This window comes from Ixodes scapularis, unplaced genomic scaffold (genome assembly GCF_016920785.2).
Source record: "Ixodes scapularis isolate PalLabHiFi unplaced genomic scaffold, ASM1692078v2 PGA_scaffold1__304_contigs__length_218370807, whole genome shotgun sequence".
Taxonomy (NCBI): Eukaryota; Metazoa; Arthropoda; class Arachnida; order Ixodida; family Ixodidae; genus Ixodes; species Ixodes scapularis.
This window is the reverse complement of record NW_024609846.1, coordinates 130,457,739-130,474,074: the sequence shown is the minus strand read 5'-3', so window position 1 is coordinate 130,474,074 and position 16,336 is coordinate 130,457,739. Positions and strand designations below refer to the sequence as shown.

At 40.9% G+C, this 16,336-nt stretch overlaps 1 protein-coding gene across 1 annotated transcript in view; it reads right to left on the bottom strand.

Annotated features, from left to right (window-relative positions):
• Positions 1–2,851: 2,851 nt before the first annotated feature.
• Positions 2,852–16,336, bottom strand: part of LOC115322695 — a 43,077-nt gene continuing 29,592 nt past the window's right edge. Inside the window, exons 10-14 of the mRNA XM_040220715.1 lie at positions 11,838–11,915; positions 7,886–7,964; positions 6,946–7,019; positions 4,382–4,459; positions 2,852–2,971 (exon numbers count right to left, since the gene is read on the bottom strand). Coding sequence (XP_040076649.1) covers positions 2,852–2,971; positions 4,382–4,459; positions 6,946–7,019; positions 7,886–7,964; positions 11,838–11,915 — 429 coding nt within the window. The remainder of the gene's footprint in view (positions 2,972–4,381; positions 4,460–6,945; positions 7,020–7,885; positions 7,965–11,837; positions 11,916–16,336) is intronic.

The following is a 16,336-nucleotide window of genomic DNA, read 5'->3' as shown; positions in this document are numbered from 1 at the left end:
CACCACACAAACACACGTGTTGAATGGGAGGCTGAAGAAAAAGATGAAGAAATGCAGCTCGACGGAACTCCGGACTTCCCATTCAGCAGCTGCGACGGAGTACATAATAAAACGCGTTCAATAAAATAAACGCGAATTAAATTAACAATTTAAGAAAACAGTTGCTAAAGATTCGCATGATATTCATATTTCTTTTAATATATTCAATCAACACGAAAGGTAAAGTATATAACTTGTTTTCTGTCTCCCATCGGCTGTTTGGCACTTTGGAATATGCGAGGGCTGGTAATGTCGAGACAAATAATATATAGTCCTTTCTTGCATCACATAATGGAATTGTACTAGAGGATCTATATGCCGTATTCGCAACTCCAGCGCGCCGCTCGCCGTCCCGCGGACGAACGGGGAACTAGAGGAACGGGGACGGCAGCGGCGGCGGCGGCGCGGAAAAGGAAAAGCCGTTGTAACAAAAAAAGTGAACGCGTCAAAATAATAATTCTTGTGCTCCATCTCGCAACGCGTTGCTCGAAAGACCGGGATGTCTCATTTCATTAGGGACTTTTCGTGTATCGCATACGCTGCGGATTTCTGGTCTTGTGCATGGCCGCCAGCTCAATCTGGGCTCAACGTGACGGCAAACGCTCCCGCTAATAATGTAGAGCTCTAGCGCTCGGTGTGTGAAAAGTCTATTTTTTGCCCTAAGTAGGAGAAAGCTGGTCGCGGAACGATATGTCGAGCAACACATGTCTGGAATGGGTTTGCGTTTTAAGGCCGTAGGAGCATGACCATTTATGACAAGCACTTTTAAAAGATAGAATACGCGTACTTGCTTTCAGGTAATTAGAAAATAAATTAAAAAAAATCCCGAAGCATTTTAAGCGCGTTTGTGTTAGCCGTTCGTGACGAGAGCTTAGAACGGGCAGTTTTGGCGAGATGGGCCACAACGTTGCAAATACCAAGGTACAAAAAAAAAAAAAAAAATATATATATATATATATATATATATATATATATATATATATATATATATATATATATATATATATATATATATATATATATATATATATGCGGTATATAAAATATGCTCCTTTGGTAAAGCAGTAAATAAAACCCCTAAACCCCTAAACACGCCGATTCTGGTAATAGACAGTTTTAGCGGGGCGTTACCGCAGGCTACCGTTGGCTTCCGTGAGCAAGGCAACGCTCCTGGCTCGCGCTGAGAATTGTGCTTCAAAGGCGCAGCGTGAGCTTCCGGTTGTAATGCTACACCGCACGGTAGCCTGCGGTAACAATCTTCCTGTCAATAACCATAGAGCAGTTTGATCACGTGTTGCAATACACTAAAACCGAGACGGTGAGCAGATAGTTTTGAGCCTGTGACACGAACACATTAAAGGGGTGCGGAAACAAAAATTGAAATATTCAAATTTTGTTCGGAAATGGGTCAAGCATGACGGATAATAACCGTAAATGATAATCGCACGTTTGTATTTTGAACGACTGGCTGTATTTCTCGTTCCAAACGGTGCAAGCGCTCGAAGAGAAGCGAACGGAGAGCGCGTTGCGTCATGGGATATCCGGCGCAAACAAAAACAGAAGGAAAAGATTTCCCGCGTTCGTGGAGTAGCAAGGCAGGCGTGGTTATGAGCTTTGCCCTTGGTGGCGTTGTCAGCGTTGTGGTGGTGTCAATAGCGTCAGTGCGTTACAACCGAGCCGTTCAAAGTACCCGTGGGGTGACGAGCGTGTGGCTGGCCCAGGAGCACATAGCTTCCACAACACTGTCAGCTTAGGGCCGAACGGAGTAGGGAAAACAACTTCTGTTCGAGTTTTGAGCGACGGGCTAATCTTCTAGGGGGAGAATGGCTGTTTCCGGTTGCACGAACGAGGGTCCCAGAAAGAGGGGAGTCCTTCCTTTCCGTCTTCTTGGACTGTTTGGTACAATGCGCGACTTGTGAGTTGAGGAGGAGAGCTAAGAGGGAAAATGTTGAAATGCCAAAGAGCGGCGCTGCTCCGAAGGAATCTGCTACGTCACGACTACGTAGCAGATTCCACAACGTTGCTAGACTACCTCTTAAATAGGCTCCGCACGCATCCACCAGGTGCACATTGAAAGATCGTTTCTTTAGCTTTAAAATTACTTTTCTTGTGCCTTTCAACAGAAGACTGGTGTTTTTGAGGTTAGGGTGCAACATGCAACACATTCAAGCTAGAAAATGAGCGCTGGAATTTCGTTTTCCTACCCCTTTAATACTGTGAACGCTGCTCTTCCGAAGCTTGACGGTCGCCGTTTGCGGCTCTCTTTTTAGAGAACTAATGGCCAGGCAAGGCGCAAACACGATATCTACATCACCCTCAAAAATATTCTGCCACAGACAGTGACGTGGCCGGTGCCTAAAACGCGCTCGCCCACTACAAAGCTTCGCAAGTCAAGGTTTCTGCAACATTTAAATATCAGCACGCTCATTTTGCTAACGCGCGTCAACATCTCTGTCACCTGTAATAGGATTCTGCCCTAACCGCTTCGCGTTTGCAGAAAAAAATTAATTTTTTTACCGCGCTGACGCTGTCGGAAACCCTGGAGAATGTATCCCGGTCTCTTCCGCCATCTTGGAACTACCGCCCCGCCACCTATAGGGCGTTGGAGTTGCGAATACTTTTAAGCAATTTTTAAAAGATAATTAAAAATTTGGTGTTAAGTGCTCTGTACAATTTTGTATTAATTTTTATATACTTCGAAGCCACTATTAACGCAAGTTATCACAAAGCAAAACGCGATGTGAAATTTTTTTTATTCAATCGGCTCTTTAACCGGGAAATGTGTTTATTGTTCGCGACCAATAAATTTGCATCAATAAAAAGTAATGTTACGGCTGTGCCTGCCCCGTACGCAGTGTCCGTCCTGGCATTCGCCGAGGCCGAATGTTTTCTCACTTTTCCACAAGAAGCTATATTTTCTTAGGAAATACATCTGCAAAAAAAAAAGAGAAATACACTGTAATTTCATTGCATATTGTATTGTGTGATTAGCACGAAGTATCTTCATTTAATACTGACTATTGTATAGTTTTTTTTTCTTATTTGGTCTTGATTAGAAAGATAAGCGTTATAAGACGTTCAAATTTTAGAATGATTATCTACAGAAGCAATTATTGGTTACGCTGTTTCATCGCAGAAGCATTGCTCAACTTTCATTCACTTAAAAAAGGAAAAAAAAATTCTTGTTCTTCATTTTTCTATGCCTGGAAAATTCAAAACATTAAGTACATTTTGTTAGTACATAAGGCTCGATCATTTTTTCCCATTTAACGATTTAACATTTCCCAGCAATGGCGATTAATCCTGCCAAAGACTCAAAATTGAACGCTGAAATTAATGATACGCTGCCATAAAGCAGTTAAAATTAATTGTCACTCCCAAAGTTGCAATTTTCTTTGGCACTCTTGAATGGGCGCTTTGTGTGTATTCTTAGAGTGCACTTATCGTTTCGTGAAACTATTCTCCTATTACACCGATAAATTATTTATAAAATTATAACTCGGGATTTTGTCTCACTGTGACAGCTCTGCCAGCTCATGCCACTCAGAGAAGACAAGGCCGCAAATCCACGCAGTGCCGCCCTGCCACTACCCCACAGAGTATACGAAGCCTGCACATGACGTCGTTGTTAGTGGGTTTCTGACCCGCCCTCAAACGGCAAACACACAAAGCTTGGGGAAAGTTACCACAAAGCAGCAGACGCGTCCGTCTTGGCGTCACCGCGTGCCAGCGTCGACGCCACAGGTACACAAACAGCGAAAAAAACCTTCCTCCAATAGAAGGTGCGTTGAAGTAAAAAAAGGGTCAACAATGAGGGCTTTCCTTATTGCCTAACGTTCGTAAAACAACGTGCCAAAACTCGTAGGGCCAATATATATAAATATTAATGAAAGAAGAACATTGCGAACACTCCGCTCCCGTAACTATGAATTCCTGTCAGATTGTAAACTGTCGTTTGAAGGTTGGTTCGTCTTAGTTGTTAAAAAATGTAAGTTCTCCCATTCACAAAAAAAAAAAGGTGCAATGTGCCTTGCCTTCGTTTATTCGCACGAAATCGTTTCTTTTTCTTTTTTTAGCTGAATGTTCTCTCGCAATTAAAAACCCAATGAACCCCTGAGTATACCAGTGGTCGTATTTCTCACGATAGGCAATACCGCTAAATAAACTAAACATTCCCAGTCTTATTAATTAACTATCGTTCCACTATAATACATTTGGTTATATATGTCCTAACTCCTGTAAGGCGTCTTTCTTTCGGAGCTTTTTATTATTTCAATATCTTTCCACAACAAAACCACCTAGTACCTAGTTGACCCGCTGATAGAAAATAGTTGTATCTTACGAGGCAAGGGGTTCCGTTAGGAACTTCGTGCTTTCTCTTGTGCCTACACGAGGCCATACATTTTGTTGCAACGAATACCTGAAAGGACACGAAGTGCGGCGTCAGGCAGGGGACCACAGTAAAAATAAAAAAACGCTAGTGGAGAGGTTCTCCTAAATGGCGCGAAATACTCAAAATTACAAAAAGCTGAGCAACGGAACTCTAATTTTTGTTTGTCGAAAGCTTCAGCAGACATGTTGTCTGAGTGACTACGGGCTGCTGGCTTGAAATAATTGACATTGAAAAAGGAGCACAGTAATATGCTGTTAGTGCGATTTGGGTAATATTTTAAATAAAGCCCGCTTGAATTAGGTTTCCTATATGTTTTATACGCTCTAGCACCTAGCTCCAACTTGGTGAAATATATGTGGATTCAATCAATTCCTTTTTTTTTTCTTGTTCATGATAAAACTCAGTACCTGTAAAGCCGTCAGCATATTAAAATCTTAACAAACGCAACATTAAAAAATTCACCAGGTCTACCCATGAAAAGTACAAACAATGCTGTATATTGATGTGTTGCATCTCAAGATCAAACATTTTATAAAACAGCCAACGCCGCAACAACTAAATAGCCCGATGCTTTCTAATGCATAATCTTATCTCTCTAATTACGTAATAATTAAATGTTTTGTGGATAGAAATAAAATGAATACAACAATTAGTACAGTTTGTCAGGGCCAATATGTTCACTTAGGTTTGAAATGAGGTTTTGGATATTGACGAAGAAAGCTCTCATTTAAAGCGCAATTTAATCACAGGTTGAGATACGTGGCATGCTCATATATACATCAGAGTGTGCCGACGTATGCAGTAACCATAAAAATTCTGAATATGCATTTTAATAGTATCACCAACGGACAGTTGGTTTTTGTACGATATTAAGCAAAACATTTATTAGGACGAACTTGTAGTGTAACACGGCATACCCACTTGGGCATTGCTTTATACACCCTCAAACATCAATATGAATAAATTCCAACACGGACTACAAGCATCGCGACACGACTGAATCATTGCAGTATAGAAAACAAACTATAAAAAAGGTGACAACTGCCAGAAATCAAAATTTGGATTTCAGAGTTGGGTAAAGCACGCTATCAACCTAACTGCCTGACGGCAATGTTAAAGGTTTTTGAATTTTGAACAGAACCTTCTGATTCGAGACACGTTTTCATACCATGTACTACAAAAACAATCAAAAATTCAAAATAAATATGTGGCCTAGTTCTTAGGTGCAGCCAGGCTCGGGTTGCAAGTTGGATGCAGTGTGTGATTGAATAACTGTACTTGAAATTCTTTTAGGTATGATTTGTAGCACTAATTTATTGTATGCTTGTTCTTATAAATATTATTCCATTAATTTTCGGCATTAGTGATTTTGATATTGGCAGTACAAAATACAATTATTTTCGGAATAACTTTTTAACGCAGGCAATCGCTCCTCGAGCCACTGCAAAAGCATTTGTATCAAAACTGACCCGATGCTGGTTTAAAGGAATTACGATTTTATATTAAATTGCCGTAACTGTATGAATCTCTCAATCATTTAAGTGACGTAAAAATAATGAAGCAATACACTAATTTTATAAAACTCAGAAATCCTATTGTATGGCTAATTAACACGGTGGAAAATAATACCAAATATGGCAAAGGTAAGACATTATACTCGAACAATGGAGCAAAGCACAAATAAATACACTTCATTGCAAAACTTTTATGTTCCCAAAGTTAGACAGTAATAGTAATTATGAAGTGATTGCATTACTTGCTAAACGAAGTATTTGGTTACTTTCTGTGCAGTCGTAATTTTACAATCACGAATTTTTATAGCACTTCCCTAGTGAAAAAAGTCATTTGTATGAGACATTTCTCGTGTCCAATAAACACATATGAATCACACAACATATATAAGAATGTATAAGAACCATATAAGAGCTATATAAGAATTATATAAGAACTATATAAGATATATAAGAACCATATAAGAAATATATAAGAAACGTCTCCTAAGTTTTTTATATGGTGCGTGTATGTTCTTATATACCTTGTATAGTTCTTAAATAGTTCTTATATGGTTCTTATATGCTCTTATATATCTTGTATGATTCATATGTGTTTATTGGACACAAAAATTTCTCATACAAATAAGAATTTTCAATAGGGTTGCTTTAAATGTGATTACAATACAGTTCAAAACTAATTACAGCTTAAAGATAGTTAATTCAAGAATGAATGCAATTACACGATTAGACAGAGGCAGCTGAAGTCGCTTATTGATTGTTAAGTTTATCAGCCTCGAAGCATCGTATCAAAGCTTTAGAAGTTTAGATAATTATATGTTTGTAGACAGGTTTAATGATCATGTTGTATTCTTACGGTGCCACTAAAATTTTAAAAAAAAATCGTGAAGAAAAAAAAAATTATATGCCTACATTACGAATCAATCGTTGATTCCTCTTCTCACTACTGAAACAAGGTTTAATGTTTCATGCAAAAAAACATTGTTTTGGATGTTTACTTACCCCGCTTTCGACCTCAAAGTCCTTGACACGACAACCCACGTCAGCGGGGTCATGAGGCTTGTGCTGAAATAGGCCTGCGGTATTTGGATGTCACAGTCACGATCATCACCGTTTTTTTTTTCTTACTAAGAACGTATATGCTGTAAGTCCTCGCTCTACGTAGCAGCGCGAATTATTATACATGTTAATACCGAACACTCAGTAATTTTGTATTAAATATGATAGCAGTTCATTTACTATAAGCACATGATTATAAGCTCTCTACAACAGGTTATCTAATTTACAAATATATTTGACTGTTACCCGAAAATAAACCCTTTCTTTGCAGGAGTCTCGCCAAACTACACAAAAACACAGCAGTTCTCTTTTGCTCGTTTATTTTTATGCTCTTATATTTTTCTAACGTAAGAGACAATTTCTTGACATTTCGATGTGTATTCAAAGCGTAGCTATACGTACAACTGTATTTTTCTGTGGGCAAAGAGTAATTGAACATTCCATCTTCTTGGTCCCCGGTTCTCGGAACGGATTCGTAAAGACAGAACTTCATTTCTTTTTGTTTTCTTTTTTTTTTAAGCCAGGGGCTTTGAACATTGTCAATATTCTTAGGTACTTTCTTCAAAATGTTCATGATACACCAAAACCTACGGGCATCGCCGGGCGGGCAGTTGTATAATCGAGTGGTTTGCAGTCACAGAAAGTTCGGAAGTGTGCATTCTGTAGATCGACCAAGCGCGCGGATTTGTTCAAATGTTGGAAAAGGGTCTGATATGTTTAATAAGGTAAATTGAAGCCTGCGCGTCGCTTTTTTTGTAATAACACCACTAGTTTAAAACGATCGTTCGTACCTCATAAGCTTCGTGTTGTTTTGCTTCAAAGCAATCTACACTGTTGAAGTATTTTGTGTCAAAAAAGACGGAGAAAAGGAAAAACAACGTACTCTTTCTAATACATGTACCGTTTGCACATACTCCCACGGTACTGACTTGTCTCGTAAACAGACCGGATGAGTGTTCCAGCTGAAATAACGTAACGATGTTACAACAGGGAATTTTAGGCTTCTCGTAATAGTTATATGATAACCATAAATAATGATACAGAATTGTATCTTTATACCACAAACTATTGTATAAATATTTCTTTAAAAAAAAATATTGCGGACCGTTTACTGCGGTCTTTGCGAAATAAACGTCCTGCATCTTCATGAAACGAAACAAAATACTTACACGCTGGGTATACAAGCACAAAAGAAAAGAGAATTAAGAGTTTCTAAACATTATAATTTCCGAAAACGTGTTTTAGAATGACAGCATGAAGATGATGGAACAGATTAGACTATTTCACCTCGTTCCTCAATTCAGCTTTATAATATTATTAATATTATTAATTTTGTTGAATTATCTACACATATTTAGGCCAAGTTTCACGCGGGACTTGTCACATCATCGTTTAGTCAAAATGATTGGTCTTCAAGAGCATTGATAGACAACGCCGCAGATATCATACACTAATATCCATAAGAAGCACTATTTCCAGTGTCCTCAGAATAGATGGTGTTGATTATTCAAATAGAACACTTGCAAATATGTTTAATGCTCATTTTTTTACATTCAGGCGCTCCAACGTCATCCTCGTTCCAAAAAAAAAAAATTTTGAATTTGATATGTCGACAAGCCCACCAGTATCTATATCTTTATCACCAACCACGGGAACCAAAGTTTTAACGTGATAAATTCATTAAAAACAGCGGCGCATCTTGCGATGATGAAATCAGAGTTGAACCTATAAAAGCAATTGCTAATATAATTAGTCTTCCTTTCTCTGCAATCTGTGATAAAATATTAAGCACAGGGGACTTTCCTCGGAAACTAATGATCGCCCGAGTATCAGTGATACACAAAGGTGGACCAATTAATACTTTAAACAACCACAGACCCATATCCGTATTACCAAAATTCTCAAAAGTAATAGAGAAGATAATAAATTCCAGACTGATATATCATTTTAGCAGAAATAATCTCCTTGTAAAACAGCAATATGGTTTTCAGAAAAAGAAATCTACTGAAGAAGCTTTACTGAATATTAAGAATAAAATTTTAACTATAGTCGGTTACAAGTCAAGAAGGTAGGAGAAGCTCCTCCCACAAGTGTGATGCGCCCGTTTCAAATCTCTCCGCAGTCGAAAGAAGAGTTCACTGGAAACGCTCCTTGTTCCGCTTCAATGGATTCCCACTTGTCTCCGATCCCACTTTTTAAGAAAGCGACCTTTGTATTCATCGGAGAGGGAACCGTGCCCCTGACAGCAGCCTTTGTATCCATCGGGGGGGGGAAGCTAATTCATAATGGAACAGCGCGAATTATTGCAAGGACAGGAGAAGGAACTGGACAGGACGAGCCCAGTTCCTTCTCCTGTCCTTGCAATAATTCGCGCTGTTCCATTATGAATCCATACCAACTCGCCCAGTTATCCTGTTTGGGAAGCTAATCCCCGAAAGTAGTATTTGTTTCCGTCGGTGGGTGAGAACTCTAATCTCCCTCTCGTGGCTTCCACAATGGCAATGCTAAGTCAAAGCCGAAAGATAAAGCAAATATGTACAAAAAGGCAAGACCCTCCTCGCGCGTTGGCCGCGACATCACGGAAACGGTGGGACGCTATTGGATGCGGAGGTGGCGGAGGGATATCTGATTCCCTTTGAGGGGCATTTGCCGCTACCTTCTTAACCTGTAACTGACTATAATTTTGAAACCAAGCTTTATACATTAGGGGTATTTTTAGATTTCAAAAAAGCCTTCGATTCGATAAAGCATGAAAAAACTCTTAAAAAGCTTTATAATTATGGTATAAGAGGTCTTGCCCTACAACTCATTCAGAGTTATTTATCAGAATGTCTCCAATACACCACTCTTGGTTGCGAAAAATCAGAAACCGGTAATATACATTATGGGGTTCCCCAAGGATCAATCCTCGGACCACTTCTATTTCTGATGTACATTAATGATATTGTTAACATACCACATACTCCTGATATTGTACTTTATGCAGATGACACAAATGTACTTTTTTCAGGTACGAACATAGATCAGCTTGAAACATTAGCGAACAACTGGATGATAAAGTTAAGTAGGTGGTTGGCGTGCAATGAATTAGAATTAAACGTCAAAAAAACTAAACATATAATATTTAGAACAAAAAAATAGAAATATTAATCAAAAACTAAGCATTCTATTTAGGAACACTGAAATTTGTTACGTAAAAACCTACAAGTTTTTAGGAGTATTTTTCCGAGAAAATTTAAATTGGTCTTACCATATTGACCGGATTCGACCCGACATATCACGGGCAATCGGAACTATAAGTAGGCTAAAATATATTTTTCCGGTTTGGTTAAAGCGCCAGCTCTATTACACTCTTGTTCGTTCTCGTTTAAGCTATTGCAGTTTAGTATGGGGTACATTCTCAAAGACCCGTGTATCTCAGTTACTTCTATTTCAAAAAAGAGCAGTGCGCTCAATCGCCAATGTATCATATCGGGAACGCTCCCGCCCATATTTCATAAAATACTCCCTTTTTACAGTAGAACAATCCCTCGCACAGAAATTGGCAATATACATGTTTCAAAAAATTAAACTACACCCCGAGTTCGTGCAAGTGAATTACAAAAACAGGGCATACCCATACACCTTCCGTCATACGCACTACCTACAGTCGAGAATACGCACCAATTATGGTAGTCAAGATATACTTGATCAGATCGCACAATTATTAAATAACCATCCCGAAATACTATCCATGATTAATAGCTATAATACAATACACACATTTAGAACCACCATACAAAGTTTTCTTCTCCGTCTGACATAATCTGTGTTGGTATTCGTGTCTGTTTCTGTTTTATTATATCACAGTTTGAATATGTCACTGTGTCTTTGTGTAATGGTAAAATTGTTTTGATTCGTTTTTTTTTGTACATTTTGTTGCTGGACTGTACAGGAGGACGGGCCCTTGTTAGGCGACCAAGTCGCCTTTTGTCCTATCCTCCGAGACGTTTGTCTGAATAAAGTATATTCAATTCAAAAAAAAAAGTTTGCAACGAAACACGCAATAAAAGGCGAAACTGAGGGAGGTGACGTCGCCGAGCGCTGACTGGAATGATCAGTGGATAGAAGACACTCTGGCAGAGGTAATCTAGCTGCATTTGTTTCTACTCGTTCTTCGAACGCGTTCGATTTCTCAACGCCGGCATCTGGCGTTTGGCGTTCGCCTTCGAAAGCGTTCGAAGTGGGAGTGGAGACAAAGGCAGCCAGCTTTACCCACCCATCATTCCAGTCAGAGCTCGGCGTTTTGTCGTCCTCAGTTTCTCGGCACATAGTCCCTGACAGAATGAGAAAGGCAGGGAAGTCTTTGAGTCGTCTCGTCCCCAGCGCCAGCTTCTCACCTTCGACTACCCTTCGACGTCTCTTGAGCCTCGAGCGGACACGCGTCGCCGAAGAACATCGACAGGCAGCGAGACCGTGCTGAGGTAGCTTGCCGTTCTGATATATTCAGCGAGGTGTGATAGTTTTTTCTCTCAGCAATAATGTATGTATATATATATATATATATATATATATATATATATATATATATATATATATATATATATATATATATATATATATATACATACATATATATATATATATATATATAAGTCAAGGATGCGTACTGTCGCATCTTTGACTTATTAGCTTTTCCCGGTCCATTGTTTTTATATTTACTTTACTTCACCTATATATATATATATATTGTAATTGTATATTGGTTGCAAATGAGAAACCCCAAACTTACCAAGTAATATTTGAAATCATTTTGCACTCTTTTTTAAACAAAAATGCTTTTGAGCATTACTTACCGTGCACATTGTCCCATCATCACGGTTTCGGGTACTTCCGTTTGGGCAAGTCATCTTGCAGGTTTTTGCGACAGTTATCTGTAAGAGTCAAATTTAAGTCAGACCTCCAAATTTAAAATACACCGGCTCTTAAGCTAAACGTTCATAAATCGCGGAATTCATAAATCACCACTGAGTTACAAATAAGAGCACCAGCTTTTATATGCATACTTTGGTGCCAAACTTACTGGGAAAGCCGCCACTCCCGATTTGAGTGGGTGTTTTCTTCTTGTAAAACTGTGTCAAAGGCGGCACTATATCGCACCATAAACATCCTAAAGGCTTCCGAAAGCAAGAGGCCAAAGTTAAGAGGATACCCGCTGTTTTAAACACTTTAAGAACTAATCATATAAAAAGGCATGCAGCGAAGTTCGTTTATTCTTTCTAAGAGTCGCTTTACAATTTGTAAATAGCTTGGAGAAGCACACAAAAATTCAGACTGATATACTTTTCCTTCATCACGTAAACATCTTTTCTTCGTTCGTCGAAAAAACACACGTTCATAGTTTGGAAACGGGGTGTTTTAAAATAGGAAGCAGTCATGCAAGGTCCCCTTCCCTGCAAAGTCATTCGGCAACCATGTTGAGGTATCAATGTATTTGAAAGTGGTTGAGGTATCAATGTCTTTGATAAGGTATATCTCTCACCCCACTAACCTCGCTAATTTTTTCGGCGCTCAGCTTGGCGGTACTATGTCTTAACACGCTAACTGTGTCACGTTTTGACATGAAAGACACGCAGAGTGTCAGAAAACATGGTGCAAGAAACAAAAAACTACCCCTAGTTATTTACAATTGTTTTATTTTTCTCCGAGAAAAGGCTTTGCTCAAATCAGGAAAGCTTTTGACTGACCGATCAATAGCCGGTGAGGGCAGGGAGCAGCGGCAACCAAAAGCGAATGTCAACAATATTGTAATTGTAAAACGCATTTACTATACTTCGCTTCAGCTTCAGCCCAGATGCAGCCGACGCTTCGAGAAAATGGGACCAATCAAGCAGCAGTCGAAAGCGCAATCACTGGGCCTTTCTTGCTTATGATTGGCTGAGCGATGATAAAACCCGTACAGAAACATGATGAACACAAGCTTGGTGAGATTTTTATGCTGTTTGACTGGTCCCATCACCTCGTAGTGTCGGCTGCATCTAAACTTAAAAAAAAAAAAAACACTAAAACTAATTTACAAAAAGAATAATACTTTTCCTACAAAAAAAAAAAAAGTTTTATGCAATATTTGCACTGTTGGATTTAATTTAAGTAGGGGCTTCCCTGCTCTAGGTCCCGCCCGGTGCTTACAAAACTAAGCACGTTTTCTCTACTCACATTGGTTGGAGAGATGATTGACGCGTGAAATATTCGTTGTAAAATTGTTTCTTTTTGCCCCAATAGTATTTATATCGATAATATTTTTATGTTTGAAGAAGAAATCATCTAGGTATAGTCATGCTTGTTTTCAAAAATATCCCGAGACTGCCTTTCCGCTTCGGCTTCAAAGGATACCAGACATGACTGATGGAGTTTGCGATGTGCTCAACGAGCGTAGCTAGCAGAGCTTGTTTATTTTTATGAGTGCGACTCGTTCTGCGTTCACCGTGGTCATTGTAGGAAGATGTCGTCAACCAATATAGTATGCAGCAAACAACTATCACAAGTACGCTTCCCCGAAAGCGCAGTGAGGGGTTCGTTGCGAAACTGGCTTAAGCCTAGCGTCCCACGCCTTCCGAAACTCTGTTCGCGCATGGTCCCTGCACCGCGCCTCCGACTGGTGTGTTTAGGGTCTTATCGGCCCACTCATCAAAAGTGGTACCGAAGTAGAAACAAATGGCGTCTCAGAAGCCGGAATGTCATACTGTTACATGTCGCGATCCTAGTGATGTGTCGTAGAAATGCTGGCGAAAAGCACAAACGAACGCGAGTGTCGCTGTCGTAACGGCGTCGCTATGTGTCCCAGGCGTCGTAACTTCCGGCTCCTGCAGCTTCCGCGGACGATCATAATAAAGAGCTATCTGCAGCAGAACAGGCCTTTGCTACATCCACCACAGCTGCTGGGACACCGCCAGGGTCGCGACCAGCGACAGCATGACACTTTTATGACGTCATAAAGCGGAAATCGAGGGACCACTTCTTTGGACGCAGTAAACACACCATTCGGAGACGCATTCCAGGCACCATAATTCGAGTGCTTGTATTCGTAACGGGACTGACCTAAGCTAGCGTCCTACGTCAACTATGTAGCTAGATCTGGCTTGATTTGTTCCTTTGTGCGTGTTGGTGCTGAATAAAGATGTTGGTTCCCGTGCAAGCGCCCCTCAGCTCTGTGAATTGTGCAACATTATGATTGCAACTATGGTTTAATACCGAGAAGATAACTACATTGGTAAGAATTCGCGAGCCACTTGGCTGAAGGCAATCGCGAATTTGACTCGCATATCAAGCTCATCTTTGTTACGGTCATTTCGCTTCGAAGGGCAAGTAGCTCTCAAGTTTTACATGGCCTTCCAAAGCAAATATTTTAAGTAATTTTTAATGGTGCGTCATAACGGCCGCGGATGTCATGCGAAAACAAAAAACAAGAACATTAAAGCTGAAATCACTGCATATTTATTTTTTTGTCTTTTTTGGAAGCTTTCTACTGCACATCGGCAGGCAATGACAGACGCTTCTTTGCGGCGTGCAAATTCGTCTGCTTTGGGTTGTGATGGCGTCAGAACGCCAAGCTTCTGATTGGCTCTGATTGAAAGATGGTAGGTAAACTTCAAGGGAACTTGTTTTGAAGCCTATCAGAGCCAATCAGAGTTTTGCATTCTGACGTTTGGTGGGCACCACTGCAAAAGAAGCAGACGAACTTGCCTTCCGCATTGAACACTGGATCGTGCATGATGGAACGCTAGAACGCCGCTTGCGTGGTCGAGTCTTTCCAGCGTTGTGAAAGTTTTTAGACGGTGGCGGAATATCAGACGGACGAAGGCGAAAACGGACGCCGACGTGTAGCGTTCATGTCCGCATCTTACGGGCATTGCAGACGACGATAGACGGTGGTGAAGTAAGACAATGCCGGAGGCTGCCGCGCGTCTGCTCGCAAGGTTAGCAGGCGGCGTCAGACGCCAGACTGAAGCACCGGATGTCGCGCATAGGAGACACTGGGCTTGTAGCGTGTTCAGCCGAGCAGCCAAGCCAACCCAGTAGTAATGGGCAGGCTAGAGTCGCTGAATGTTCCCAGAGTACCGACGCTCCCAAGCTTCGTTTCAGAACCGAGTTGTGGTGCAGCAGTCACGCTCTAACCCATCCTCAATATGGCGCTGCCACTTTCCTGATCTGTATCGACACTACTTTGTTTTATTAAAGCTCTCATCTTTCTTTCGAGTGGCGCGTGACTTGCTTCTCGCTGTCTCGTCTCTCTCTCTCGCCTCGAAAAACATCGAAGTCGAGTGTTAGGCTTTGCGTCTAAGGCGTAGAGTTTAAAACGCAACATTAGCGCAACCGGAGTGAGCAAACGAGCCGGCAATCATATTTTGCCAACCACATTAACAACTACATAATAAAAAATCTAGAGAAAATCAGCACACCTTCCGTTAGGTCTTAACTCAACGATGCCATCTTCCAACCGTGTGTACCCGACGTACTCGTGGTAACGCGGAAATGTTTCATATATGTTTTGTAGCGTTAGTTACACTCGCCGAAGTTGAGCAGTTTCGCGTGGCTCCCAAAGAGCCGTGCTGCGCAAACGCGAAGAGCAGTGACGTCACACGGCGCACAGCTGGCGCGCCGGAGACGCCGCCGCCGCGCGCGCCTCACCGGTCTGCGCATGCGCGAGGAGCAGTGACGTCACACGGCGCACAGCTGGCGTGCCGATGCCGCCGCCGCCGCGCTCTCCGCCGCCAGCGCGCGCCAGAGACGTATATGTAGAGAGTTTGGCCATTCGTTTGAAAGTATACACCTTTCCAAAAAACACTCGACCCCAGGGGCAACAAACCGTTTTCGAGCCCAGTCACTGAGTTTGAGGCTAGACTCTCACCGGCGTCCCTCCTAACCCTAACCGAGTGGACTGTGATTTCAATAGGCCCAGCCTGCGTAGGTGCACTTTCAAACGCTGCTGGCGGCTAAATTCTCGTCTTTTCCCGCTATATTTTGTGTTTCATGGTGCATGTACTTTCCCGAGGACATTGAGAAAGCATTGCGCCTGATGTAAAAAAACAAAAAAAGCAAAAAACAAACAAACAAGAAAACTAAACTATTTTTGGGTACGCGCGCGACAGAACGAATGCGACTGGAATTAATAGTTCTAGTTATTTTTTTTTTTTCTTACGATAAGTTTTGACGGCGCTGCGGGATTCGCCGCATGCGAAACGATAAAGCGCTTTGCTGTCAAAAATAAATCGCAACAGAAGAGGGCCGAAAGGCATGCATTTTTCACGCTCACAAATAACGTGTTTAACGATGGACAGGACACGGACATACAATT